This window comes from Poeciliopsis prolifica, unplaced genomic scaffold (assembly GCF_027474105.1).
Source record: "Poeciliopsis prolifica strain line A6 unplaced genomic scaffold, Auburn_PproV2 SCAFFOLD033, whole genome shotgun sequence".
In the NCBI taxonomy this organism is placed as follows: domain Eukaryota; kingdom Metazoa; phylum Chordata; class Actinopteri; order Cyprinodontiformes; family Poeciliidae; genus Poeciliopsis; species Poeciliopsis prolifica.
Window position 1 is genome coordinate 3398851 of NW_026562408.1, and position 26352 is coordinate 3425202.

At 36.8% G+C, this 26352-nt stretch overlaps 1 protein-coding gene across 1 annotated transcript; it reads right to left on the bottom strand.

Moving 5' to 3' along the window:
• Nucleotides 1-15310: 15310 nt before the first annotated feature.
• msx2b (muscle segment homeobox 2b) lies at nt 15311-17923 on the bottom strand. The gene is made up of 2 exons (XM_055051527.1): nt 17453-17923; nt 15311-16572 (listed from the first exon to the last, which is right to left on the bottom strand). The coding sequence occupies exons 1-2, from the start codon at nt 17835-17837 to the stop codon at nt 16115-16117; spliced, it is 843 nt and encodes a 280-aa protein (XP_054907502.1). The 5' UTR covers nt 17838-17923; the 3' UTR covers nt 15311-16114.
• Between the last annotated feature and the right edge of the window lie 8429 nt (nt 17924-26352).

Sequence of the window (26352 nt, forward strand, 5' to 3'; positions counted from 1 at the left end):
CAAATTGAAGCTTCCTTCTTAAAAAACTCAGTTTTATTATACGTTAATGGAAGCCTTTAGAAATAAATGAAGGAAATAAAAATAGAAATGGTTTTGCATTGAAAGAGAGGGAAAATTATGAAGGCATGATATAATTATATGAGAATATTTGAGTGTTAGATTTTTTTTTGCTGGAAACATGTGCCAGTTAATGATTAAAAACTTTTAAAATATACTTGAGAGAATCCTTTTATCAATAATGTTTTGCAGTGAAAGCTGCAAGAAAAATGTTCAATTTCAAAATGAAAAATATTTAAATGTTTCCAGTTTTAAAGTTTGGAGGAACATAACTAACTTCAAATTGTACTTCAATATTTCTAACTTAAATAACATAATTTTTACCACACTTCTGTTTACATTCCTTATTTATTTTACTGCCTCCATTTAAAAAGCAGTTTTGTTAGTTATGTAAACTGTGATTGTGTCTAGTGCAGTAGAGATCTGGTTCACTTAAACAGGTTGGCTTTTCAAGCCAAAACTTTGTGGTCAGGCTAACTTTGCAATCACAAGCTTCCTCTTCTTGCCTCCTAACTGCTCCTGCCGTCATAAAACATCTGTATGCAAATTTATGGGAACAGATTGAGACTGCATGGATACCTTCGAGCATAAAATGTCACATTCATGCGATGAATTCTCATCAGCAGCTCCTATTTTTAGAGCAGGGTCACACTAAAAGTATTGCATTATGAGTAATGCATCTATTTTGGATGGACTAAGTTAGTTTATTCCTTCCTTCCACCCTTCTTTCTTCTGTCATTTTTGCCTTGTATTTGAGGATCTCCCTTTCTGCTTGTTTCCTTCACTGAGCCAGGCAGGCAGCAATGCTTTTGCATTTAAATGTTGCTCTCTTGGCACTAAGTGATTCAAAGAGGGAAAACTTCTCACACACCATAACAACGCCGCCTACTCATTAACATAGCATAACTGATCAATGTGTTTATGTTATCTATGCCAAATTCTGACCCAACCATCTGAATGCGGCAGCAGAAATCAAAACTAATGGGAAAACCAGATGATATTTTTCCATTTCTCCCTTAACTGGACAACTGGAATTGTGTGAAGATCCCAGTAGATCACAGACTACAGAAATACTGAAAACTTCTAAGGAGCTGAAACAGAGCTTTTATTTAAATCAAGTCTAAAATACATTTGTTTAGAGTTATCTTTGATAATAATAACTGGAACATCAATCAAAATATTTGATGTATATTTGATGATTATTTTTGATGATTCTGATGCGATATTTGACAAAATGTCATTTTTTTTTTCCTTGTGTCAGTTGTTTTTGCTAAAATGTGCTATAAAGATAAACATAAACTGACTTTAACCTTCTTCCATTCCAGCTGAGTGTTTTGGGAGTTTTTACTGCAGTCTGGTGTAAGGAGAAAAATTGAATGTGGCTCATCAAACACTCATTACCCCCGCTGTGCTAGAATTAACCCAACACAAGTACATTAAGGTGATGAACAAGACAATAAAAGAGATCTGAGGAATGTGTCGCGCTTCCATCCCTAATATGGGATGCATTAGAAAGATTGCTACAGCAGAAAGTTAATCTCCCTTGCTTTGGAAGCACATGGGAAATCTTTCTCTGAATTGTTGTAGAAGGATTAGGTGTGATATTATGGGCAGCTTTAATGAATCAATTTAAGTAATCGTAAGAAGTAGAAAAATAACCTAATACACTTGTATTTTAAGCTTGATGATCATCAAGACTGACAAAATAATTTTCTACAGATCCAAGCTACACAATACATTCTTCTAATATACATAAAGTTGATGTAGCTGATAGAAGACAACACCTGAAGGAACCTGGAACCTTAAAATCACTGAAACATCAGGGGCACATTGCTGGCAATGGGCTGTTTTGTAATGTTCTGCCTCATTATACTCATATTTTTCATGCCACTCCACTCCAATAATTGGAGAGACTTCAGGAACAATATGCAGTATTTTCAGAAAGAGTAAAAACTAGTTATAATTCAGGAAGGTTAGAGGACATATTTATCAAACCTTGCAGCATTTTATACAATTTAAATCATTTGCCTCTAACTGACAGACATGCTTCAGAGCCTTTCTGTCAGGATTACCTGAAGAACATATGACAGAGCCTTACTTCCTCTTTCATAACTTTATTTTTTCTTCTATTACACTCATTGATTTTCTGGGCTCCCTCCACATCTGGCAAGATGACACAGGTCTAGTGAAAAATGATTTGTTCTATTCCCACTTGACTTACCCTGGAGTAAATGACACACAAAGGACCACAGAGATTTTATCCAAGATAATACCTCTTGAGGTTTCCTGGATTTAAGATAAAATATTAGATGAAGTCTTTCTTACCTTATGTTCAGAAAAAGTTTGTTACTATAAAAGAAATATATTTTATTTATGTACGTCACAGTACCATCAAATGTATTTGTTTCTCTCATGATTAGTTTCTCAAAATTTTGTTGTAACTTTCCTAGAATTTTCTTTTACAGTTACTCTTGTTAAAATTACTTGTTAATTTATGTAAGATTTAGATTTCTAATATCAAAAATAATCACAGATTAAATAACTATTTCAATCATGTAATTGATATATGCATTTATTCATTATGTGTATTCTGGAGTAGAGAAAATATCATAATCAAGAAACATGATTTCGAAGGTTACACCAATGATCTCTTAAAGCCCTTAACATTTAGTAACAAAGCATTACCTGCTTTAACCTCCATTTCTTAATTTGTTAAAAATACATATTTTATCTAAATTACAATTAATTTTGTGCTTCCAAACCCTGAAATATATTCAACATGAAATGTGTTTCTCAGGTGTATTTTTAAAGTTACTGCAATCCTTTCAGCAAAGTTGGATTCATCTATCTCCAAAGATTTGCCCTTTAGGTGAGGTCTCACCTCTTGCCCACATCTTCACACAGCAACACTCAGTAATCAAGCAATATTACAGGTTGTCATGTCACCTCTGTGTAGAAGACGCGGCTTATGGTCTCACACACACACACACACACACACAGGCACACACACACACAAGAAAAAACAGCACTATATTTCTTGGTTGATTGAATCGCCTTTCAGAGAGGTTTGCTCAATTTAACAAACTCTTTTAAAACACACTTGTTCAGGCATAAGACCAGATCTAATCTGTCCTGACGAAGAATGGCTCATTAAGGACTGTCAGTCTGTCATGTTATTAAAGTGGAGGGTCATTATTATCACCATCTGGTTATAGACGGGAGCAGTCTTTCTACTTTCTTACATTGGTAATAAAAGTGATGAAAGTGGCGCATGGCGTTGTACAGAACAGCTGATCTTCTGTCAGATGACTCATCTTATAACTTGGTGCTCAAGGAAAAGTTTTTTTTTTCTTTTACTGATAAATCAACAAGAGTGTGTACATCATAACTACATGAGCTCTGCTTCTGTTTAGAGAAAAATATTGCTGACAATGAAAACATTTCATGTGTAAATTAGGTATTTATACATCATTGCCTCATGTATATGAAACATGAAAAGGTGATGTGGATTGAAATGCTTTTTTTCTGTCTATGTCACAGAGTAGATAAAGTAGAAAGAGGATATGATGGTTCCTATTCAGCATATGACTGTACAAAATGATAACTAGTTATAGTCAAATGCCTGAGAATTTTTTTAATCCAATCAATGTTCTTAATTTATTTAGTTTCCATTCTTTAAATTGAGTTAACCTTTCGATGAACATCCTTGTTGTCTTCTGATGTGTCACTGTCCTAGGTGCAGAGAGGCTGCAATAAAAAGCACATTCACTGCACACCATTTGTGCTCCATTTGCTCTGCTCTAATCCATAAATCCCAGCTGAGAGGCGGAAGGTCTGTCATCTCTCAGGTACCTGACACTACACTGAGTGAGAGGATATCGCTGAGTCTCCGGCTTTGGATGTTGCATTTAGCGGTCGGTACATGTACACCTTTTTTCTTTGCACCCATATGAAGATTTGTTGCCTCCTGATTATGATTCTGGTACAGTATGATTGTGTGGTGATGGAAACAGAAGGAAAGAAATTCCAGCCTGGGTGTATTGACAGTCTGGTGGTATCACATATGCAAATGATATGGAGATTGAAATGGAGAGCAAGTTTATTCTTGGGGTATTCATGAGCATAAAGCAGAAGATTTTGTTTAATTTGTATGTGTGTGGAGGTGCGTCTCTCCAAGTGTCAACTAAGTAGAACGCTGAGCTCCATCTAAAACTGGCACCACACTGGCCCTTGAGGACTGAATCTGCACAAGTTTTAACTTTAATAAAAATAAAAACTAAAATGCATCAGACTTTTACAATGAACTGGTACAGCAGCCATCGGGCTCCACCTAGAGTTATGCAAATCAGATGCAAGACGACAGGGAGAAACTGGCCTCAAATATACAGGAATTAATCCACAGTGCAACAGCACCAGCATTTGCTTGGGTTGCTCTTCATGCGTCTGTGATTTGTATATAAAGCTACCACATGCTTCCATCAAAATAGTGCGCCTCTTGCTTCACACCTCCTGTCTCGCCACTTTCCATTAGCATTCCCTGGTCAGGCAGCAGTATGAAAGTGAGGTACACACCTGCCACAGTCTGAGTCTAAGGCCTGTCACATCACAGCAACTCACTTAAGTTTGGCTCTAGCAGGCTGGATAGTTGTTTACCAGACTAGCTTTCCCTTTAGATTGATGGATAACAGGCTGGCTGGCTGATTGACTGTCCAGCTTGCCAGCTTGTTATACAAGTCCATGGTTGGCTGTATAATTGCCTCCAAGGCTAACGGGTCAGCTTCGTTCTCTTTCATCTTGTCACCTCTTTTGTTGCCCTGCTTTGCTACGTGTCCACACCTCTGCACCGCTCCCCCAAACCCCCCGTTGCACCCCAACCAAAACCAAACAGCAGCTGTACCAGAGGTAAGAATGTCAGAAACTGTGCTCCCTTCAGTTTCCAGACAGGTTCCTAGAATAGAACAGCATTCACAGCGTGCAGAGTGGAAGCTAAACCCCAGAGGCTACTCGCTTCTCTCTGACATCCTCGATTCAAGAGCGGTGGTACAAAGCTAGCTGCCACAGTCGTCCACACAGAGCAACAGACAGCTAAATTATAAACAAAAAGGAGTGAAAGTGGGAGTACTTCCATCAATAACTTAGAGAAGCACATGCATTAAGAGATACAAAATTAATATGTACATACACACATTAACACTAGTATGGTTAGAGCAACAGATCAAGCTAGATAAGATTTCACCCTTTCTTTAATTTTACATACAAACTTGTTTATTGATAAAAGCCAGTTTAAAATCTCCTTTTGGCTCAACTTTCAACTTGTTAAAAAAAAAAATCAGGGTAGAGAGGTGAAATGGCTGATTTTGTAAATTTTACTAAAGTGGAAGAATCAAGTTATGTTTTGCAGTCATTATTTTCATTTTCCTGATATAAATTCTTTAGATTTAAAAAATCTTCATGTGTATTAGTTGCCCATTTGTATTAATAGTGTGCATGTGAATTAGTAAATAGTGTCTGTCATCTGACAGCAGTTAGAGTGACCAATGAATCTATATTAGTAATAGAAATGTTGTCCATTTATATTATGTAGCTTGTGTATTCCAGAGATTTTCAATCTCTAGTTCTTGTAAAGCTTTTTTCTTCTCACACTGATTTCAGGTTATTCTGAACTATCGTTAAGAACCATATTAAAAGGAAGAAATGAGATCAGCACTGAAAATGTCTTGCCTCCTCATTAATAAATTACATTAGGACCACAGGCAATGGTGCATGAGAAAGAAGTCACAGTAAAACAGGATTTTATAACTATTTTTAAACTTACACACAGTTAGTATGTAGTTGAAATTTTTGACTGTCATTAAGTCATTTACCATTTGTTAGCTTGGATAACTTTGCCATAGCAGCTGTTTTTATGAGTTACCCAGAAAGGGGGGAATCAGGTATAACTTGCCTCTCACCCTATGTGAAAATTTAAGGTTTTGTTTTTTTCTGATTGGGGGACCAATAATAATAAAATAAATAAACTAACCGTCTGGGTATTTCAAAACTCAATATTTATATCTCTTTTTTTCCTCAGTGTCGTACATTAAATCAAACTAAGCATTTCCTGCTTTAGACATTTGTGAGGTTATCAAAATAATTTAATTTAGCTTGAAAGCCAATAAATAACTTTTTATAGAATCTTCTATTACATCCTTCAAAGTTTGAGGTTTATATATATTAAGATAACTTTGCTTTTACACAATTTGGCTTTTAAGCTTGTAAAAGGTCAATTCACAATATTGCACTTAACTAGAGTGAACGGGCTTTAAGACAAACTTCCAACTAACTTTCATTTTATTGCCTATTATGAAAATCTGAAGAAATCACCAGCAACATCAGCAAGACAATGGTGGGCCTCCAAATTTCTTGCTTATCCTTGAGTACAATGATGAATAAAGATTGAACTTTTATTTGTTTAAATAGTCTATGTATCGAACAGACAAAAACCAACAACCTGGAGAAGACGAAGACTAAAACTGATCAGTGTTTCTATCCTCTGCAAAATTAGTCTTATGTTAGGATAGGCTAAGATCTCAACAAACAAAAAACAGAAATTATGAGAAGCTGATGATAATACCCAAAACATAATTTATATATTATATTTATATTGTTAAAAGGAATATGCTACCATAGTAAAGAACTACATGTAAATTCCTGGCTTTGAAGAAAATAAAACAAAATTCCTTTCAAGTTACTCTATTGTTTCAAAATAGAAATTATTTTGGCAGGGCAAATTGACTTGAAACAGAAAAAGTTCATTCTGATATGTTGTAATGATGGAAAATAAGAAGTTAATGTGTTTATTTCATATATAAACATTTGGTTTTGGTAGTGTTTCTTTGCCGGGTGTTACAAATCCTATAAAGGTGAAGCAAAGCTACATTTTAGCTACAAGGCATATAAATGACATGATTTTTATCCATGAGATTATGATACAAGGAGGAATACTTGCATTAGGACTATTAGAATAACTTCACACTTCTGGGCGTCAACAACCTTTTTTTTTATGCAAATCTTATTTTCTTACTGTTAATCTTTTCTTTCTTCCTGGGGTTTTTAGATTAACTCAATGCTGTGCAGCAATACAAAGTCTGCTAGCACATGATCAGCCTCATGTGCATCAGACACCCCAGAACAGAAGGGGATGTCTACTTTAAAGATAACAAACAAGCAATCTCCAAAGCTGTAAATATGACCTGTATCTTGAGAATCCCCTGGGTGATCCTCAGATGTTAACAACTCTTGTCATATTACGTTGCCCTTTGAAAGGTCACACATAGCAAATTGCCCTTGCAATAGGACGAAGAGGGCCAAACAGGCTTTGTCAGACTGACAAAGCAGGCAGCGACCACCCTCAGGTCATCTTGCCTTTAATGTGACGCAGCAGTGAAGAGTTCTGCTGACTCTCAGGGATGCACAGTGTGTAGGACTCTGACTGGCAGCCAGACTCTTGCTGTGTGGGAGGTTTCCCTCCATCCTGTGACTCATATACGTACATTCATCCACGCAAGGGCATCTGACCCTGTGAGAGAAAATGTGACTGATTAACTCCCTTAAGTTATTGTATGCACATAGTTGTGTGTAGAATGTGACAGCCACATTTTACTAAATGGTTTCGGTCTTCCTTCGGTGTCTGTATGCCTGATTTAAATATTGATCTCTGTCTGGAGTAAAGAGATTTTAGATGTGATTGTACATTTTTATATGTAACCATTGTAACAAAAGTCAGTCTTCATTAGTTTCCTGGTACATATTTACTTGGTAATTTGACACAAAAGCAGAGAGGTGCTCTATTTATTTTTTTATTTTCGACTTTAGTTTGATTTGTTTTATTTACATAGCATTAGTTTACACTAAGAAATGTCACTTTGTTTGAGATTTTTCCCCTTTTTATACTTTTGTAGAGCATTAGATTTTGGTTACTGTGCTTTATTTACTACTTAGTAATTATTCATTGATCTCTATGTTTGATCTTGTTTACATATCGTGATTACTCATTCAGTCTTTCTTCTTCTGCTGTTCTTTCAAGTCTTTGGATTTATCTGCTGCTTTTCACTTTGTTATTCAGCCAAACTGTTTGTTGTTGCAGTAATCACCTTTCCAGTACATTAATCTCACAGTTTCCTCACGTTCTTGCCAGTTTCTCTGGTTCTGATCCCAAGCTTTCCTCACAGGTTGCAGTCCTCACCACTTTTGGTATTTTGAAGGACTCTGAAGTACTTGTAAGTTCATTTACTATAAAGCCCCTAAAGATAGAGTCTCTAGTAAAAACAACCTTCTTTTTTGGCAATGTCACCAACAAAGTTCCACAGCCTAAAATACATATGCATGCAAATATTGACACTCTCGCCTTGGCAGAAGCAAGTGTGGCAATCTGGCACAACAGTAGCAAAATTGGACAGAAGGTCACATTTCATTGCTGCAGAGTTTGACAGTGAACAAGTGTTTCTTTTTTTTTTCCTTTCCAAGTCTCTGTGGATCAAGGTGCATGCACGGAATAGTAACAAGGTTGATACCAGTAAAAACCAATAGCAATATTTAGTGCTTGTAGAATTTTAATTAAATTAGCTAATTAACAGTTTAATAAACCCTGCAGGAAACATTGTGACTGCAGAGGAGTTTTGTGAATCTCCAGTGTTCACTCTGCTGAAAGGGAAAGTAAAAAATTAAAAGCAACAACCCAGACTGAATATTTGTGTTACTCAGCTGTAGAAGTGAAACATCTTTTATTTCTAACTTGTTTAAAAGTGCCAGAGGCTTTAAGGAACTGTTGCAAATCTAATGTTAGAAGGTTTGGAGACAAGATTTAATATTAGGGCAATTGGTATTTGATATATTTTCACTAGAACAATAAATACAACTAATTGTATCTAATACTGTTGCTTATTTTAAATTTAGTGCAACAAAGACGCTATTGCTGCTGACATTGTTAATATTAATTGGCTATGGTCAATTTCCTCACTGATGTTTTAAGTTAATTGTGGTTAGCCCACGATGTAGACGTGTTAATTGTGCTGTCATATACATATATACAAATCCCTTTCCTTCCATCCTTTTTTGATCACATGATTTTATAGCATGAATCCACTCATCACTGCTATCCTCAGTGATACAATCATTCCTAATAGGCCACTGAAAATGGGGAAAAACCCCAGCAATCACATAAAGTTATACAAGGGAATCCAAAAATAGGCTTCATCCCACGGCTATGTCCTCACACATTATATGGCTTTGCCAGTAAGCAGATCACATGTTTTCAGATTGTAAAAACTCACTGAAGATTTGTAAGTCTCCCACTTGTCTATTTGGCTTTGTCCCCCATTGGTTTTGTTAAGTAACACTTCAAATTCTCCCCTGCTGAAATTTGAGTAGGCTGTCTGATTTTCTGTGGCGGTATATTCTATTCATGTGCAAAAAAATCCAGCTCAACAGTTAAACAAAATGCTGAATGAACAATCACAGCATGAGTTTCATTTACAATTCCATTACAATGTAGTGCTGCTTATGTTATTGGTGGTACCCTGCAGAACATAGATGCTTCCCGTGTGCCAAAAGCTTATCAGCTTGTGCTGGTGCTGAGCCTATGACTGGAAGCGATAAAAGTGGATGAGAATATGAGGGAGCAACACAGTAATAATGCGTATATGCGTGTGAGTTTACATGAGATAGGGAGAGCATCTGTGTTTTTGTTGCTCTGTGTGTGTCAGATGGAAGAGGGGAAAGGGGGATGAAGGCACTGCAGGGCCAGCTCTTATTTTTATTGTCTATCGCGTTGACATTTCTGAGGTAAAAGAGGTGCTACGATGGCACCAAGAGTTTGTGTGCAGCAGACACGGCAGATTCTGTGAAATTCTGTGGCTGCACAGTTTCCCCGTCCTCTCTTCAGAAGATGTGATTGAGTTGCATCACAAGGACGTTGCACTCAAGCACATGTTTCTACTCCCTCTTGATAAACGCATCTCACCCTTACTTAAGCATGCAAAACACACTTCTTCAACCACGCATATACAAACACCTCCTCCTGAGCGCTGCAGGGTTTCTGTTCTGTAAACAGGTGTTGGAGCAGAATGGCAGCATTTTCTAGTAGGGCTTCCTCCCCGTGGCACCATTTGCAATTTTAAAAATGCACTTATTTTCAACTCACTCTTTACCAAAATAACACAAGCAAATTAGACTTTTGCATTTTAAATGGCAATAAATATTTATGTATTTACTTTGTGTTGAATTTTAGGAACCCAGCTAATTTAATGTGCTTTCAATGAATAATCCCTCTGTTAAAATGTGTTGATATAGTGACACCTGCTGGAAGTATAGCAAACTATATAATATAACAAGGCAGAACAATTAAGCTGCATCTTTCACGGATGTCACTTTTGTTGTTTTTTTTTTTATTATTTCACCATGTATTCTCAAGCATAAGAACTTGTCAACATATCCCAATTGTTAAGAATTTGTTGACAAATTTAATAAAAATATGTTGTCACTCATTGTCCAACAGTCTTTTGTTAGCCAAAATAAAAGTCAAAATTGCCAATTGTTGTCAACATTGTCATCTCAATCAGTGTCTTTCTTTTAATTATAAATAGCATGCGTCAAATCCAGTGACAATGTTTTTCTTAAAAACTTGCAAAATTATTATGACACTTCAAATTTGGTTTGATGTGGTGACCTAATAACTTTGCAATTCAACAGCACTGTAGGTCTTCTATTACTGCTGAGTTCTGTGTAAAACTGAAGGGTGACAGGATGCTGACATGTTTCACCGTATGTCTAATACAGTCTTTCAAATTTACCCGGAAAAATCTGAAATCCATGTGATTAATTCTGAGACCAGGCAAAAATGTTCTTTAAATCTGCCAACCAGGATTAGTGGGTGGCCAGTATTAAATGCACAGAGGATAACTGGAAGTTGAACAACTTGTTCATGTGTTGTACAAGCCTCCAGGCAGATGTCACCAAACATTGTATAGGAAAACTGTAAAAGTCCAGGTTGCATACCCAAAGCGTGATTATTTTTTTAGGAATCTTTTTTGTTTATGGAGATTTTGTGTTTCTTTAGGAAAATTTTTAACTCGCCAAATATTTCATTCTTGCACAATTTAGATTTCCATCCATTCTTAAGCAAAATTATTTATGCAAATTTTCTTTTGACCTCAACAACTGAGATCTAAATCATGTTATTGTGGCTCTGACTGTTTAGGGTTAGTCCTTCAACCCAAACAAAAGTTATATACAACCTTTCGAAGACTGACCTGCAGTTAGCTGAGTATGTAAACTGGTATTTATTGCACATTCTTCCCAGTATAAACTGATATTTATCTTTCTCTTTCAAGGAAGCAAATTACTTTTCGTTTCTGATGATCTGGAAACAACCATTACCTCTCATCTGCAGTTTGCTGCTTGAATCCTGTTTGATTTTCTGTCTGGTTTTTAAAAATACTGGCTTCTGATTCAGGAAAACATGTGAGGAGGATTCAAAACGGTTAGCATCAAACTTTTAATGTATTTCACATGAAAGGCGGTGGAGAAAAAAACATGATGGGTTGTTCACTAGTTTTTTGAGTTTTTATTCTGATTAATATGTAGTTTGTTGACTTTATAGCTACACTTTAAATAGGATTGGAGCTTTGAAATAGAAAATTTTATGAGTTGGGAGACTGTAACGACACAACTCAGTATTTGTGCAGTTAAACATATTGGTTAAATGTGCCCTGAACAAACTTCCTGTTGCTTCCACGCATGTGCAATAAATGTCACTATGTGTTAACTAGGATCCCATTTTGCTGCAGATAATAGGGAGACTAGATGAGACATGCTTTGTTTGACACTGCTCTGTGTTTTATCCCGCCACAAAAACTCAGATAATTTCCTGCGTTTTAATTGGCAGGGCGTCGACAGATGTAAGGGCTCACCCAGGGTGCGATTCAGAGGAGACCTGCCACTGCATATCATCCCACAAATTATTGATTCAGCTGTGTGTGCCGGGGTTAATTAGATTAAAACTATGTGTTATGGGAAGAAACAAGTCAATAGCAACTTGGGATGCTGACATCCTAAACAATGGGGCCAAGACTGAATTTATTTATCCAAGGGAACTCTATTAAAAATGGAAGAAACATTTAACTTCAAAATGGGCCAAGTGTTTTTCTCCGAGGAAATTATGCGGCTGATTTTGACACTCGATAAAACTAAAAAACAGAAAAACAAAGCTTATTATTTAACATACTGAATTCCATGAGAAAGTCCAGAAGAGTTGAGAAATTCTTCAGCATTCTCCATTCAACATTGACAAGAGGCATTAATTAAACTCATAACCCAGTTCAACAGCAGATTTAATTTAGTGTATTTAATGTGGTGTTAAGAGATGAGCGCGTTTTCTGATAACAAAGTCCCACAAAGTAAAAATCTGATCTTTACTTATGTTTTGGATGTCTTTTTTTTTATAATATATTTACCACCAACGACAAAGAAAACATTTTCACTTTTCTGCAAAATCCACCAACTGCACAATTCTTGTTAAGTAGTAAGTAGAACAAGATAAGTAGTAGTTCAAAAGAGCAGAAGAAATCTTATGTGTTTTGAACAATAATAATATTTGTTGTTAACTGGTTGCAAATATGTTTTCTGGTAACAAAATGGCATGAAGTAAACATCTGATTTTTACTTTTTCAAAATTTACCAACTGTAAATTTCTTGTGTCTAAGCAGATAAGCAGTAAATTTACAATATTTGAATGGAGGAATTGGTAAAGTATTGCAGATGTAAAACAAAAAATAGGACAATCTAAAAAAGAACCGAAACACACCCCCCCTCCCATCAAGTAAACGTTAGAAAATGAGGCTTCTTTTTATAATCCCAAGACTTTTCAGCATTTAAAAGGTCAAAATTCATCAAATTATAATTTCTTGTTAGTAAATTATTATCTTTGCCAGTTGAAGCAATCTGTGGGAAATATGTCTGAGATTGAATGTCTATGCAGGACAGGAGGTCGGAGTTCATCCTGTCCGTCTTATTGTGTCCGTAAGCAAGATGCGCCCTCTCCCTCTGAGCTCCCGCCTTCCTGTGGGAGTCAAAGGACCCAAAAGTGCTGATGCATAGCAGCCTCACTTCTGTCAGACCTACAGTGTACTTCACCACCATCAGAATGTGTGCATGAATGTGTGAATGAGGTATTTTCAAAAAAACAATGACCAAGATCTAAACTGAAAAACACTGAGATTCCTGCTTAATTTTAAGAAACCTGGAGGTCACTTTTGCAACTTTGTAACAGACTTTTCTTCTGGTTCAGCCTCACAGAAAGAACAACCACTCTCTGACTTATTTACCAAAAATATTTCAAATCTTTTCAAGTTCAAGCATTTAATTATGTTTCATCTTAGGGTGTGGTCATAATTTCTCACAGTCAGAGTTTTAACTTTGCAAACGGGTGGGTGTGGCATTTTAGTTTAAAAAAACAAATTAGAGCTATGTTTAGAAATTTATCTTCACCTTGGAATTTGGATTCACTTCACCAGACTCTAAAAGGAGAACCGTTTGATAATGACACCTTTTGTTTACTTTGCATTGAAAACATTTTTTAGGAAGTAGTCATGATTGAGTGCTATGCCTCAAACAACCACTAGAGGAGGTTGCAAACAAGCACATGACTTAAACCCAGAGGGGCTCTCAGTCACATTTTCTCTTTAAGTAACATGTAAAAAAAACAAACGCTCACAGATGAGTTATAGCTAACAGTGACAAAAACAAATCCCCTCTGCTAATGACAAGTCTTTGCATAAAGAAGCTGCTTTAGTAGATTCTTCACACTCAGATTTCCCTCTCCTTGTCCAAGGAGCACGAATGTGATGTTTCACAAGAGCAAAGACAGTCATCCCTGCCAGTCTGCACTTCATTAAGCTGATTGCACGTCTGTGTAAGCTGCTTGCTTCGCCTGCCAGTTCTCGCTGCCTGCCCGACCCCTGCAACTTGTTCTGATTAAAGAGGAACCTCATAAATGTGCCGCTGCCTATAAACAATTCCTTTGTTACATCAAAGTCACAAGGAAGTTTTTAAGCTGATTTTACAGTCCTAACAAAAGCACAGGCACCGAAAACCCTCAAAACTCACCCTGTGGTTTAAACCCAGGCATTAAGTTGTGGTTTAATTCTGCTGGTTAATGGATAGGAAAACAAGAGTGGAAAAATAAGTCCTAATGAGAAAGAAGTATTACTCGTATTATTCGTTTGTCACTTCTGTTGTTTCCCCTGAGTTGCTTTTGTTCCCCTCCTCCTTTTGTCTTTATTGCCTAAAACTGATGTAGCCTGTTGTGCTGAGCAAATCTGCTTGACACCTCAAAGTAACCAGACCCACCATAGTATTACTTTAAAATGCCAGGACAAGATACAAAATAGTTGAATAGTTAACAACAGTGAGAAACTGATCAAAAATCAAGTTGGTAACATTTTAGTTTAACTGATCTTTGGTAACTTCGTTTGTCAAGGCTAAAAATGAATCAATCATTTGGTCAATTATGCCTTGAATGAATTTGTCAAGACTGAATAATCTGTTTTGTTTTTCTTTCATAATGTTTATCAATTAAGTGCATAAAAAGTAAGAACTCTTGCTAGTTTTAGTCTGCAAACACATCAACCAAGAGTATGTATAGCGATGAACTTGAATAAAAATCATATCAAGATGAGGGATGTATGCTTTCATGCATAAATGGAGTTATAATAATGGCTTCATTTTTTTACTGGACTCAAAACTCCCAATAAAGATTCCTTCTCCTTAATGTGTTACAATCCTTCATTATTTATATTGCTCCTTTTGAACAATGGATGCTCAAAAGGAGCAATATAAATAATTAAATTAGGACCAAGCATATCAAACCGTAAAGAAAACTGGAAAATCTGCATCAGTGAGAAAAACATAATTCAAGCGCCTGAGTCCACACTCTTTCTAAAAGCAGAATAACTCATATAGCAATAAAGAGCAGTGACTTAACTTTCTAATAGAAGCAAAAATACTTCAAAATGTAGGAAGCATAAGTTATTAATTGCAACCAGTTTTACTTAATAATCTGATACTATATGACACTGTTGTTCAACTTGCACACCCGATTATTGTTCAACTTGCACACCCGATTATTGGTTGTCAATAAGGAGATAACTAATTTTACCTAGAGACAGATATTCATGTATTAGTTTTCTTTTCTATAAAAAAAAATTACATATCTGTATGTAAGAATCTAAACTGTTTTAATTTCAGTTGACAAAACAAGAACAGCATAGAATGCTCAAAAGGAGCAATATAAATACACATTTGGTAAAACTTTGTACCATATTCTCTACCATAAATACACAACATAAGGCACTCATACATTTCCAGCATTGTATTTCATGGGAGATAAACATTATTGTGCTATAAATGTCTTGTGAAGAAAAACAGAAACTTCAACTATAGTGGTATAAATTATGCTTTGCTATATAGAACGTAGGTAACTTTCAGGTTTAGCCTGAATGCAATGTTATTTTTAAGGCAATCGGTTTGTGTAAACCACAAGAAAGCTTGAGTGATATGTTCAATCTGTCCTGAGAAGCTAAAACTCCAGTTCATCCTCACAATTATCCTGACATTGAGGCCATTTTCTGACACAAGGCACTGCGTCTGATTGGGAACAAGGCTTAAGAAAACAGCTGCGGTCTGTGCTTTGGTGCCCAATGCAAGTCCTCGTCCCTGCTCAATTATTCCTGATGTAAACAAGTGAAGAGGATAAACAGCACCCAGACAGAAACACCCCTCCGCATAACAGGGCAATCGTGTGAACGGGCTGTCCAATGAGGGCAGAACAGGAAGCGCTTTCTATCCTCACCTACGGGAAGAAAAACGGCTTGCTAATTTGATCTGAAGTGCTCTGAATGTCACACTTCTTGCGCAGGTGATATGGATAGGCTGTACACATTTTTTTTAAATGTCAAGCACACGTCCTCCCTGTCCATTTTTGGAATGCATAAAAGCAAAATACAGAAAAATATTTCCATGTTTATGATAAGTGGTACATGCTGTATCCCAGCGGAGCAGCATATAGTCCTAACGGGGACATGGGCAGAATGGGTCTTTGGTGGTGGTGATAGGCAGAATACGACTGTCCGTACAGAGACATGGCGCCCAGCGACAGTGGTAACGTAAAGCCGGGATGTAGCGCTGCAGAACTGGCAGTGGCTGCCACCACTGCCGTCTTGGCATCAGCGGCCATCTTGAGTTTCTCGAGCTCAGCCTCCTGGAGCCTCTTTGCCTTTGCTCTACGGTTCTGGAACCAGATCTTCACCTGGGTCTCCGTCAGGGTCAGGGAGGAGGAGAACTCTGCTCGCTCTGCGATGGACAGGTACTGCTTCTGCCGGAACTTCCTCTCCAGAGCCAGGAGTTGGGTTGTAGAGAAGGGAGTGCGGGGTTTTCTGTTGGTCTTGTGTTTCCTCAGCTGACAGCCTGGACTGATGTGACCTTAGGCAACAAAAAGGGTGAAAAATTTAGTATAGGGTTCAACTATCATGATTATAACATGATCTGAATAGAGTATTTACCAGGTAATGATTTTCCAAAAACTTACGTAAATTTGAGTTGAAAAACTGACTATCATGTTTTGAATTGCTTTCATTTTTATTAGCATTCGATTATAATCTGGCTGAGAAAAAAATTGAATTATTTAAGTAAGTAAATAAATTATATAAATATTGGACAATAAATCAAATTTACTGACATTATAATTAGTTGTATATACTTTTTTATTGTAATACCAAATTCTGAGAGAGGGCATTGTTTTACACTTTTGGAATAAAAACAATAATATTTGGAGAAAAAAGGTTAAATTAACCTTTAATTCGGGTTCATTTAAATATTGGTTAAAAATCCAATGATGACACAAACTATGTATGTATCTTTTTAATAAATATAAACAAAAAATAAATCAAGATAACATAAGCCATATCGCCTAATAACACTTTATCTTCTACCTTTATTTTTTAAGTTAATCAACCTACCTTGGGAAGGTTTCATTTGTAATCCATGTCTAATTTTATTTATTTTTATTTGTCGTAAATATGACATGAAAACATGCTATTTAGCAAGGCAATGTAAACATTCATATAAGAGAGAGTAAACTCAAAACGTTCAAAGCAACTTAAAAAAGATGACATGTTTCAATGTAATATTTATGCATTTATTGAAAACTGTGTGAACTCATATATCCTCGCTTCCTGATTCTCCTGAGTCTTACTTGGAGAAGTTGAAGTTTGCTCTTGTTTCAATCTAAAAGGTTCAATGTAGATAATAAACTACATTTAAAAAAGCTTTGTGACGCTTGACAACATGGAAATAAACGTACGTGTTTGTGTGGAGAAGGCGCTGGCAGAAACCCAGTGTGAACATTCCTCTGACTCCGACACCTCAGATTTCACCGGCGAAGACGCGACCGCGGGGAAACTGTTCCGACCTTCCCCGGGAGGACTGCACGTGTCCCGGCACAGGTACACAGACTTCAGCCCCGCGGCCGGGGCGGACGCGGCGGCTCCAGCTGCTTTACAACAGGTGGACGTTTCGGTGCGGTGCTCCGTCTTCCTCCCGGACATGAGCGCCTCCACGCTGAATGGATGACGCCGTCGGAGAATCGGTGACGTCTTCTCTTCACGCTGCACTTCTGGGGAGAGCGATCTGCTATTCACCCCCTCGGAACAGCGACCCAAGTCTTTAGCAGTGTCCTGAGAGGTCATCTTTTCTCCAGGTGTCCTCCTGCAGTAAACGTGGGCTGGCAGCGGAGAGCGCCGTGAGGAGTCCCGTCAGGTGATGGCGTCCTCGGTGAGCGAAGCGCTCTGAGCTGTCAGGTACTGGGAGCGAGTTTGTAAACGTAACACGCTGACACAGTTTGACTTTGACCAATCACTGCTGCCCAGAATGTTTACGAGTGAACTTGTGCTGCTTTCAAGAACCGTGGGAAATTATTCTTGTTGGGGGTTTTTTATGAAGTACAACCCGGGAAAATCATTTTAAAAGTTTTTATTCACTTCCAGAGTTGGATAGTAATTACTTACTACCCAAGGAATTGACTCAATTACATTTTTTGAGTAACTTTTTTTAAAATGTGCTTTCATTGAGGAAAATTTCTCGATTGTCTAAAGACTGAATGAAAAACAAATGTTTTAATGAACAATTCATCAAACAAAGATACACACCTGCAGTTTTTGTTAAAGTTTCATGATTTTTATATTGAAAGAAACATTTCGGTCCATCTGATGATGTCATTTTAAAATATTTAATGATTGATCATTTGATCAGTTACTCAGTACTTGAATAGACTTTTTAAGAAGGTCTTAAAAGTTACAGTCAAATTATGCATCATGCCATTTGGCAGACTTAAATCATAGGCTATTGATGATTGTCCAGATAAAGTACAGTACTTTTATTTGCCATCGATCAGCTGAGCGAAAGGCTTTCACACCTTTATCCCACCAAACAAATATTCATCCAAAAGAATTGCCAGTTGCAAAAAAAAAAAAAAAACACTCAAAAAGTGAAATCTTGTGAATTAACCCAGAAATATATTATTTGTGTGTGCCAAGATAAAATGAAATTCCTACCATTTCCCCCTCTGAAATACTGGGAAGTGAAAGATTTCTAGATTTTAGTTTTAGTCGAGTGAATCAGTTCTGCTTCTTTGGGAACTCAATAAGCACAGTTCCATATTGTTTAACTGACTTAAGAAGTAGATTCAAGGAAATAGGCTGTAAAAATAATAGCCATGCAACAGCATTATCACATGTTAAGCACCAGTAATGGATTAGCTCTAACTCTAACCTCATGAGACTGCATGTGTAAACACGGGCCCCATGCGGATAATTATAGAGAATTATACCCGGGATGAAACACAGATCCCTTTCTTCTTTATCTCCCCTGCTCTCTCATCTGTTTGGTCTCCTCTTTATTGGGACTTTCCATTGTGAGCTACAGTGGTGGTATGTACAGATTGTCAGGCTTTTATGGAGGGGTTTCACACCCAAATAAAACAGAACCAGTTCTCAAAAGGCTGCTTGTCTCTAAGCCTTGGCAAGACATCTTGGATGGCATCTCTGTTTGCCTTTTACTGACTCATCCATCTTCTTGTTCGATGATTCAATTATTCACAGTGCCAATATAAAGTACTTAATTTTTATTAATTATGAGATAACTTTATATGGAAGTATTCAAAAGAAGGTTTCCTAGCTCCTAATAGAGAGCTATACTCTTGTCATTTTCCCATATTTTAAAATCTTTTCCCTCTAGTCATGGGTGCCTAAATAATGACTTATCTGTTGCCTTACTACTTGTGTTTAACAAAGAGGCTCTTTTCATACACTGTCTAAATATCAGAATTCACACAACCCTAAAATTGTACAAGATTAATTGGATTCCTTCACAATTTTTTTTAACCACTAAAACATCCCTAAAACTAAATGAATTAACAGCCTGATGAAAAGTCCTTCTTTGTGTCCTTAGATGAAACCAGCAGATCCAGATCGGTTTGTCTATGCGAAGCAGGCTCTTGGTTCCCAGGAGGCTGCTACTGCTGCCTTATTAAAGTGGGGTTATTTCACAGACAATCAGAGATTTGTGGAGGCGCCAGTGAGCGGCCAGATGAAAGGACCAACTCCTCAGGGGACAAACTGTTGTCTTATTTTTTTACAGCTCAGTTCAGGATCCCTACCTCCTTCTGTCTCCTCCACCCAACCCAACCCACCTCTCTTTCTCTCTCTCTCTCTCTCTCTTTCTTTCTCTCTCTCTCTCTCTCTCTCTCTCTCTCTCTCTCTCTCTCTCTCCCTCTCGGTGGCTGTGCCTGTAGCCCTGCAGGCACCTTGTCAGTTTTGGCTGACTGTCATTTTGGCACATTTCTTGCATTTCCACCTCCTGACTTTGTCCTTGCAACCTTTTATCTCTGATGCCTTTATTTTAGTTATGCATCATTAGATCACTGCTCTGTATGTTCATTCCTGAAGCTCTTCTTTCGTTCTGTTCTCACCCTCATGCAGGTTGTTCATCTTCATTTTTTACCTCAGAATTCCATTACTCCTGTTTGTCACAGTCTGCCTTTCATTTCCTGAACCCCTATTTGTCTTTTTGTCCTTGAATTGCCTCTTCGTTTTGCAGTTAATCCTAATTATTTCCAAATAATTTTGTCACGTTTGGTCTAACATCAAATCAATAAATGTTTATTTATAAACAGTAAAAACTAAAACAGGCAAAAATGTGTTCACGATAGGCAAAATTAACGTGTATAATAGTTTTAATGTTAAGGCTCATGTTGCACTAGCTGCTAGTGACTAGCATAACTTACAGACTGTACTGACATGTCATCTGTGAAGTATGTGATTCCTAACTAAAGATGTGACAAGAAACCTCTCATGCAGTGATGTGTCAAAATGTTTTTCCTTCTTAAAGATTTCTTCTTTTGTCATTTTTGTGTGATCTAAATAATACTTCATTTCATCGGGAACTTTTTTAACGTTATTCAAATATAAAACGAATGTAGTTTTCAAATTATTCTAATTGTTTATTCTCACAAGTGTAGTCCTGTGTGGACAAGTAATTGCTCCCTAAAGCTAATGACTGGTTAGCTTGGAACAACAACTGCTATCAAGTATTTGAGGTAACTGCCAGCAGGTCATTTACATCGATGTGAAGCAATTATTTTCAATCAGCCACAATAGAAGAGTTTTAGGATGAATGGGTCATTCCGCTGCATCTGATTTAACTGAATACAATTTTTAAAACACTTTTTAATCCCACAGGGGAAGGTTGTTGTAACTTGTATTATACAAATTATATCAAAGATTTCCTGTAGATGTTAATGGCCGTTGGCAAGAAGAATCTGTTGTAGTGGCCTGTGTTACAGCAGTTCTGTGGAAGCTTCTGACTGAAGTCACTGTTTTTGGGGATCATCAGAGTTGGCTGTAAAGGGATGATCTTTTTAAGAGGCTCCAGAACAGATTTCAGAGCTGAGCCAACCATCTTCATCAGCTGATCTTGGTAAGATTCACTCTTACCGAGGTTCTAAAGGTTATCTGGATTTCCAAAACCTTTGAATATTTTTAATATCTTCAGAGTGGATAATGTCATAGCCTTTTTAATATATTCTTCTTTTTTTTTTTAAAGATATGATGTTTTTTGAGATATATGATCGTTCATTGAGTTGTCAAAAAAAGTTTTTTTTAAACGGGTTCTTGATTTTAGTAATCCGATTTTGGTGTGGCCCCACCTGGAACGAAGCTTTCCATTAATGTACTGTGAGTAGATCAGAACTTTATCGTCCTTTAGTTTGATCCTTTAATCACACGTAATCCGCAATTTAAAGATATGCATAATTACCTTTATCGCTAAGGTCTTTGTTCATTATCATATAATCCTTCATGAAATGAAATGTGATATTTCAGTTGTGTGCTTTTCTATATTATCTTAGACTGATAGAAAATTTGTTTATCTTGACACTTGTAGGTTCCACCTAAATGGATTGAAAATTAAGTCTGTAAGAGGACAAATACTGTTAAAATAAAACTTCAGTCATCATTTTTACATGTAAAAAAATGAGCAAGAAAACAATATAATTACTCTAAAAAGACAATTGCAGGGGAAACAGAAAGAGGTAGCGGAAGGAAGGAAGAAGGAGGTGGGGTCGAGATGAGAGGGCGTAAGCAAAATTACCCACACATCCCACTTCCTTTTTTCCATGATATAATTTAAGCCTGGTAATAGCAAAAGCAATTTGTCTGAGCATGTTTGCCTGCGTGTGAACTGTGCAGAAATCTGTGCGTCGTGCGTGCATGTGTGACAAGGAGGGAGTCTCGAGAAGCCTCTGGTTGCGTGGGTCGGGCACACCTCAGAGCGTTGTAATTACAGCTGAAGCTTTGAAGTGGCAGAATGTTTGGCAGGGATAATCAGCAGGCTGGGCCACACTTAAATTCTCATTAAAAGCAATGAGTCAGGACATCTCGCTCATAATTGTTTTTATTGTCTTTGATGATCTTGAAACCACAAAAGGTAAAACTTCAAAAGTAATGTGTGAACAGTGACATGTATTTTTTACAGTATTCTTGTATTGATACATATGATATAAATTTACCACTTTCATATGACACTTTTCTAGTTCTATTACCAACTCAAAGTGTTTTACACTACAATCCAATTCATTCAGTCCCAAATGCCTTATTTATTAAGCGCTTTAAAAGCGAGCTCAACACCACAGAAGAAGAGGTACACATACAAGGTGTAACAAAATCATGACAAATTAATATGCAACAGTTACAACAAGCTGGACAGGGAAGTAGATATATAAAAAAACACATTTTATACTGCATCAAACCTGATAGTTAAAGACTGTTCTTAGGAACAGGAAGTTAAAGTTCTCATGAAAAGCATTAATATGTAACACATCTGGTTGAGTGAGATAGTAAGAGATAGTAAGCAGGGCAGCAGTTCTGACAGATGAAATACTGCTCAACTATTGAGAAAATTTTCAAATTAACTATAAAATTTATCCAGAGATAAAGTTTGAGCTGTGGACTGGATGCCAAAACTGTCTAAATGCACCCTTGTTTAATTCAACAAGAATAAAATAAAGCATTTTTTTTATCAGTTTCAAACTAGAATGAGAAGACTCACTTGTTTCATAAAGAGGGGCATAACAGTACTGTAGATTCAGTGTTATATTGCAAAGGTTAATGGTTCAAATTTTTTTGTTTAGACAGTATCAGCTTCATCTTGGACAACAGGTTAGAATACAAAGGCTGAATTTTATCACTGGATTTACCTGACAGTTGAGTTTAAGTAAAGAATCCAACAGATGATGACAGATTGTACTTTGAAATAAGGGTCTGAATTTCCATTTTGTCAAAGTTTATTTTCTTTTGAATAATATCACTAGGTCAATTAGTGCTCTGTTTTTATAGTGTCCTTTGAGTGTCACATTAAATTAGTGACACTCTTAGTACAGTACAACATTTATATGTGAATATATAAATGTAAAATTGGAAGAACTACTTTGTTGTTGGCTTGTGATGCTAATAGTAGTTGGTATCATAGCAATTTTGTAACTGAACCAGTTTTCCAAGGTTCAACTCAAAGCACTGATCTCAGTTTTCATGTCATTCACACCTTCTGAGGCAAATCAAATCTAACATCACTCTAACTGCATTGTTCAAATACTAAACTAATAACCTCATCAAGAACTGTTTCAAAAGAACTCCTTAATGAAAACAGATCCAAGAAATAAAAAAGTTACATAAAAATGCAGTTAGGTCACCTAAAGCTGTTTCTTGGGCATCTAAAATAAAAGCTCTGCCCTGTTTTTAAAGTTAATCGCTCACCATTATACAAGCTAACAGAAAAACAAATGGCAGAGTGTTCAGAGTTAGTAACCCTTCCGTCATATAAAGTAACTCGTCAAACCAGTGGGACATGTTGTAAACAACCGACACATCCACACGCAAGCTAATCACGCTGTATTCACTTTGATCCAAATTACCTCAAAGCTGTCATCCACCCCGCCTCTCCCCTGCCAGGCATGGGAAGCCCTCAGAGCCTCCGCCTGTAATGCACCTAAATGACTACCTTGAATGCAACATTGGCGCCAGAGCCAATTAGCTGTTAACACAGTAGACAGATCTATTCAGAAGCCAGAGAATGAGGCCTCCTGTAAAGTGAAAGATTGATGCCCACTTTGCTAATGACAAGAGGAGGAGGTAATCTGTTGCTTGACTCAGTCCTGGGATATGTTACAGGACAGTCAGCTGATGACTGCGAGTCTGCAGGGGAGGCTTCCTGAGAAAATTAGCAGTTGACTGTGGGTCATTATAGGAGTTCAATAGAGGATTGTAAAACACCTACACATGGGTTTACCTACAGACGTTTGCAAAAATGTAGTATTGCGGTTAGTAAAACTACATATAATGTCTCTTTAAACAGGAATAATTTTGTTATAGGGTTGCTCTCCCTTTATTGGGTTACAGATGATTAGAAAAATAAGACATGAAAAGCCTAAACTTCCACTAAATGTTACTGTATTTTTTATGAGGCACAGACTTTCTTGTAATCTAAATGGCCTTGATCAGCTGTTTTCCAGGAGCACCACAATCTCTCTCTGAGAGGTTCTCTAATTGAGAGCACTTGCTAGATTTGTTTACTTTCTTTCTTACGTTATCACTGTTTTACACAGCAACAAGACAAACTTATGTTATCTTTGCTTATCGGAGTGATTTTTCGTTTTGATAATTCCCATTAGAGTCAAGTTTAAGTTATGTGACTCGTGTCTTATCTACATTTTGAGAAGTGGTAAGAATTTGCCTGACTTGTGTTTCCAGTCATCTTCTCCAGTGACTCCCCACTAGACGTCCAGCATTTGTTCAGTTGATTCAAGGTTTCGTCTACAGAGCAGGCAAATATGACCCATGTGCAACGTATATCCAACTTTTTCACAGCAGTCTGAATGACCCAATTCTGATCCTTGTATCCCCCAAAATAATCCAATCTGTGCCATTTCAATATGTGGTACTAATTTAGATATATATCCAATGGTTTTCGATCTGTCTGCAGTATGACCAGACTGAAAATGTGACTCTTAAACAGCCATGTCACATTTCATCCAACTTTTATGTCATAATTCTGCAACAGAAAAATCCAGATGCAGTAAATCTGGACTAAAACGATGGCTGAAAATTTTGATTATGAAGTTATGAAAGAAGTCTGTGTCACTGAAGCGTGTCACATCGCAGTCACACCACTCCTGGCTATAAGTGTAAATCCGAACAGATTTTGTTACAGACAATGAAGTCAATGCTCCACAGAAGGTCATTGCTATTAGTTGTGCTTTCGTTTTGTTAGCTTCTTTGCTGTTGCCATCATTTTGGGACTAGTAGTATCTGGCTCCCACTGCTCAAAAAGCTTTGAAACTGGTCAATAGAGAGTGGCATCAATTACTTCTTTGGTAAAAAGTATCCCAATGTGTGACATCAACGTTCTTCTTCTGTCGCTTTGGGGACATAAACCGTTCACTCAGAAATCTCATTGCGGTTCGGTTTAATTAGCAGTATAAACTACCTTACAAAAAAAATCTAACTTCAGTAGAAAAACAGAAATGATCATCAAGACCTGTTGTGTGAATGAAGCTTAAAATGTGTGATACTTCCAAAATTGCAGTGGATTTGTTAAACTTTTATACCCCAAAACTTTCATTTGCCAAAGCAGGTTTTAAGGGGCGAGACCTACACGTGCTGTTTTAAAATAAATAAATAAAATTCTGCACGGTGGTATGTGCAGAGGCATAAACCATTTTTTTTTACCCATTTCTTGAACAATGCTATTGTTGTAAATTTCTGTTGTTCACATTCACAGCTTTATCAGACCTTGTTTTGTAGAAAAGTTTGATTATTGTCTATTTTCTTTCATAAGTTTGTCTATAGACTTAAATAGAATTCTTTTGTGATGTTTTTGGAAAATGTATGCAGGGAAAATTGGGCTTTTTTTTCATTTTAACAGTGCTGTATGCTGGAAAATGTGAAGGTATTAAAAATCTAAGCTGTTACTCCCACTGTTTTGTCTATATCTTGTGTTCTTGACATTGGCATTGATTAAAATATTATTTAGTTCTGAATTATATCCATATGCTTTGTTTTTGTTACTTGTGAAGTTATGCAATTTTTAATAGTGAAAAAAGTGCTAAAAATGACCAAAAATGACATAAATACTTAAGTTCTTTGGCCATGTTGGCTTTTAACTGCCTCTGCTTATCCTTCATATCTTACAAATGTATATTCGTGAGATATAATTTACATAATTAAGCATTCCTTTTAACTGGATCATTTTGTAAAGTTCTGAATGTATTTTAATTATGATTCAGCGATGTCAACTCAGGAGTTCAGTCACTTGTGGTAAAAAGATAAGAAACATGAAGGATCTTCTCTTATGAGTCAACATGCATCATAACCTTGTGACTTTAGGTTTCATGTCAAACTCTTAACCCACATACAGAGAATGAGTCTGACCAGAGGGCATCTGGTCCTCGCACAACCATGCAGATTCTCTGTAACAAACTATATCTTAATCATCTTTGGCAGGTAAGATTTATGACAAGACCGACCTCTAAATCAAAAGGAGCCTTGTTATTATGGAGAGGCAGTGAAATGGTGAAATTGTTTTAAAGTGGTGCTTGAGGGGCATCTGTGCATGCTTTTCTCTCCGCGTGTGTGTTTGTCCCACATGTGATTG

What these genes read in the sequence shown, in the direction of transcription:
- msx2b (XM_055051527.1), bottom strand. Translation starts at nt 17,837, where the DNA reads ATGACCTCTCAGGACACTGCTAAAGACTTGGGTCGCTGTTCCGAGGGG. An exon ending in CGCCTTCTCCACACAAACAC is followed by an intron (nt 16,573 to 17,452) that starts GTACGTTTATTT and finishes TTGTTGCCTAAG; the next exon opens with GTCACATCAGTCCAGGCTGT.